A 4356-nucleotide genomic window follows, 5' to 3' on the forward strand; every position below is an offset into this window, starting at 1 on the left:
TTGGGGGTCTGTCAACTGTTGGCTAGGCAGCTGTTTAAGGAGGAAAAAAGTGAATTTGAGCTACTAAATTTGAGTAATGACAACAAAGATGCAACAGTGGTCACTTAGCGCACATAAAATAAAGCTACAGAGAAAAAGAAAAAAGAAAGAAAGAACTGACATTGGCACCCTCAACCCACCCAAAATAAGATATAATGGTAGTTTTTGAATGTGTATTGTCTTATGGTCCTACTGAGACAATTTGGTAATTTAAGTTCAATATACATATCTTCCAAATAACTGCCTTTGTTGGTACTGATTAAAAGGGCACAAGGACATTTATAAAAGTCTGTTAGTAAAATTTATACATTTCATCATTTTCCCTTTCCATCTAAATGCAAAAATAAACCTTTTACATCAAACTCCGACGTCTCAATAGATATTTTTTTAAATTTTACAGTAATAATCAACTAATAACGTTCTAAGAAAAATTACTTCAAAGACAAATACCTCCAGTGGGGTTTTCCTGAGGAGTCCGGGTGATGAAAATCCATGTCGATACAGTTCTGTGCCAGCTAATCTCAAGGAACAATCCAGTATACATGCCACTCCAACAACCTCACACTCAAACTCAAGATCAGCAGGAAGCCCTACCCACACCATTCTACCCCAGCCATCCTTCCCGTCCTACCTCCTACCCCCCTAAAAAAACAAAACAACCAAACCTACACTGCCACCTCAACTACCTCCCGCCATGGCCATGGCAACACCTACAAAATTCTACTCTGACTCTAACCTATCCACCTAGCTCCCTATCAAGCTATTTGCCTATCTCTACAGCCCCACTGCGTCACTTTAAGCCTGAGTGTGAGAGACGGAAATCGGAGCAGCAGACCACCCGCTGTTGGCTTCTCATGTGGGTGCCGTCTTTCTGAGAAAATACATTAGAAGTTAAACTAGTTATTATACTTTTTTGAGTTCGAGTAAAGAGAAGCGCATCAATGCAATAATGATTATTAAAAGTAGGAACAAATTAATACAAGACAGGCACACAAAAGCAGGGGAAAGGAAAAGAGAAGGCCCTGCCACTGGCACCCTCACACATCGACAATGACAAATAATAATATATTGAGAATGTTTTCTATATTGCTATAGAGACAATTTGTTAACATAATTACCAAACACAGATTTTTCAAACATCATTTTATTGAGCTAATGAGCAATAACCTTACAAGACACATTACTTCACAAATACCTCCTGTTGAAGGTCCAGCCGTGGTATCTTTAGTGTCATCGTCCGGGTCATCCTCCGCTCCAGCAGAGGGGTCCTGGTGATGAAAACATGTGTCAGTTAGGAACATCCTCCTTCAATAAAGCTTATTTTTTTGTTTCATCAGTAAAGAGTTGTTATAAAATTGTTTACGTTTGGTTTAAAGGACAGAAGGTTATTAATAAAAATCTGTCAGTAAATACATTTGATCATTTTTCAATTTTATCTGAATGAAAAAATATAACTTACATTTAACTCAGTCCCATAGATAGGAATTCTAATTTCATCGAAATAATAAACAATCTTCCAAGACACATTACTTCATAGACAAATACCTCCTGTTGATGGTCCGGCCGTGGTATCCTTGGCGTCGTTGTCCAGGTCATCCTCCGCTCCAGCAGAGGGGTCCTGGTGATGAAGACATGTGTCAATTAGGAATATCCTCTTTCATTAATAAAGTTGGGTTGGTTTTTTGTTTGTTTCATCAAATAAAAAGAGCGGTAATAAAATAGCTTACTGCTATTTTAAAAGGACGAATGGTCATTTATATTTCCTGTTTTATGTGAATTAAAAAACAAAACTTATATTGAACTCAATCCCATGGGTATTTTTCTAAATTTTTTTCTAGCTAATGAAAAAATAAAATTATTCCAAGACATTACTTCACAGACAAATACCTCCTGTTGATGGTCCGGCTGTGGTATCCTTGGCGTCGTCCTCCAGGTCATCCTCCGCTCCAGCAGAGGGGTCCTGTTGATGAAAACGTATCAAGGAATACCCTCTCTCATCAATCAGGTTTTTTTTAGTTTCATCAGATAAAGAGTTGTTTTAAAATTGTTTACAGTTGGTTGAAAAGGACAAAAAGTCAATAAAAAATCTAAATAAATTTTTTAATTTTCCGTTTTTAATTGAATTAAACAAATAAAGCTTTTACATTTAACTCAGTCCCATTGATAGATATTCTAATTCTGTTAAACTAATAAGCAAATAATCTTCAAGACACTTTGCTTCAGAGACAAATACCTCCTGTTGATGGTCCGGCCGTCGTATCCTTTGGTTCGTCATCCGGGTCATGCGGAGGGGTCCTGGTGATGAAAACATGCGTAATTTAGGAATAACCTCAAACCAATAAAGCTTTTTTTTTGTTTCATCAAATAAACAGCCGTTTTAAAATTGTTTACAGTGGGTTAAAAAAGGACAGAAAGTCATTTTGAAAAATCTGTCGCCAAATATATTATCATTTTCCGGTTTTATCTGTATTAAACAAATAAAACTTTTACATTTAACTCAGTCCCATAGATAGATATTCTAATATGCTAATAAGCAAATAACCTTCCAAGACACATTAAGAAATACCTCCTGTTGATGGTCCGGCCGTGGTATCCTTTGGTCGTCATCCAGGTCATCCTCCGCTCCACCAGATGGGTCCTGGTGATGAAAACATGTGTCAATTAGGAATATCCTCTTTCATCAATCATGTTGAATTTTTTTGCTTCATCAGATAAAGTGTTATTATAAAATTGTTTATAGTTTGTTTAAAAGGACGGAAGTTATTTTTTAAAATCTGTCAGTAAATATTTTATCATTTTCCGGTTTTATCTGAATAAAAAAAAATATAACCTTTATTCTTAACTCAGTACCATAGATAGGCATTCTTCTTATTTCATTGAACTAATATACAAATAATCTTCCAACACACATTACTTCACAGACAAATACCTCCTGTTGATGGTCCGGTCGTGGTATCCTTTTGGTTGTCCGGGTTATCCTCCGTTCCAGCGGAGGGGTCCTGGTGATGAAAACATGTGTCAATTAGGAATATCCTCTTTCATCAATAAAGCTTATTCTTTTGTTTCATCAAATAAAAAGAGCAGTTGTAAAATTGTTTACGTTTGATTTAAAGGACAGAAGGTCATTTATAAAAATCTGTCGTTAAATACATTTTACCATGTTCCAGTTTTATGTGAATTAAAAAACAAAACTTACATTGAACTCAGTCTTACAGGTATTTTTCTAACTTTATTGAACTAATAAACAAATAATCTTCCAAGACATTACTTCACCGACAAATACCTCTTTTAGATTGTCCTCCGCATCAGCAAGTGGTCCTGGTGATGAAAATCCATGTCGATACAGTGCTGTACCAGCAAACCTCAAGGAGCAATCCAGTATACATGCCACTTCAACAACCTCACTCAAACTCAAGATCAGCAGGAAGCTCTACCCACACCATTCTACCCCAGCCACCCTTCCCGTCCTACCTCCTACCCCCCTAAAAAAACAAAACAACCAAACCTACACTGCCACCTCAACTACCTCCCGCCATGGCCATGGCAACACCTACAAAATTCTACTCTGACTCTAACCTATCCACCTAGCTCCCTATCAAGCTATTTGACTATCTCTACAGCCCCACTGCGTCACTTTAAGTCTGAGTGTGAGAGACGGAAATCGGAGCAGCAGACCACTCGCTGTTGGCTTCTCATGTGGGTGCCGTTTTTCTGAGAAAATACGTTAGAAGTCAAACTAGTTATTAAACTTTTTTTAGTACCAGTAACGAGAAGCTCGTCAATGCAATAATGATTATTAAAAGTAGGAACAAAAAACAAGGGAAAGGAAAAAAGAAGGCCCTGCCACTGGCATCCTCACCCATCGACAATGACAAATAGCAATATATTGGGGTTTTCTTTATAAACTGAGTATGTATTCTATATTGCTATAGAGACAATTTGTAAACGTAATTACCACACACAGATTTTTCAAACATTTTATTGAGCTAAAGAGCAATAACCTTACATTTCTTCAGACAAATACCTCCTGTTGATGGTCGGGCCGTGGTATCCATGGCGTCGTCGTCCAAGTCATCCTCCACCTCAGCAGAGCGGTTCTGGTGATGAAGAAATGTGTCAATTAGGAATATTCTCTTTCATCAATAAAGCTTTTTTTCGTTTCATCAAATAAAAATAGCTGTTGTAAAATTGTTTGTTTGTTTTGTTTGTTGTTTAGTATAGGGTTTTACGGCGCTCGCAACTGCATAAGGTCATATGAGCGCGCGGGACACACCTAATACTTTTTCGTTGGTAGGAAATTTTGAATTTTGCCCGGGT

The 4356-nt window shown here is 37.2% G+C and overlaps 1 protein-coding gene across 5 annotated transcripts in view; it reads right to left on the minus strand.

Annotated features, from left to right (window-relative positions):
- Positions 1 to 774: 774 nt before the first annotated feature.
- LOC101849373 overlaps positions 775 to 4356 on the minus strand; it is a 6904-nt gene continuing 3322 nt past the window's right edge. For 2 of the 5 annotated variants that reach the window (XR_004858513.1, XR_004858511.1), the window contains 4 exons: positions 1927 to 1999; positions 1585 to 1657; positions 1235 to 1307; positions 775 to 910 (listed from right to left, as the gene is read on the minus strand). Coding sequence is in view for 2 of the 5 variants with exons in the window: in XM_035969605.1 (XP_035825498.1) it covers positions 1632 to 1657; positions 1927 to 1999; positions 2273 to 2334 (161 nt within the window). In the remaining 3 variants the exon portion in view is untranslated. Of the gene's footprint in view, positions 911 to 1234; positions 1308 to 1584; positions 1658 to 1926; positions 2000 to 2272; positions 2335 to 2605; positions 2678 to 2968; positions 3039 to 3322; positions 3592 to 4356 lie in introns of those variants that run through there. The other 3 variants (XR_004858512.1, XM_035969605.1, XM_035969606.1) reach the window with 3 other exon arrangements.

The sequence above is a fragment of the Aplysia californica genome, unplaced genomic scaffold (genome assembly GCF_000002075.1).
Source record: "Aplysia californica isolate F4 #8 unplaced genomic scaffold, AplCal3.0 scaffold00162, whole genome shotgun sequence".
Classification (NCBI taxonomy): Eukaryota; Metazoa; Mollusca; class Gastropoda; order Aplysiida; family Aplysiidae; genus Aplysia; species Aplysia californica.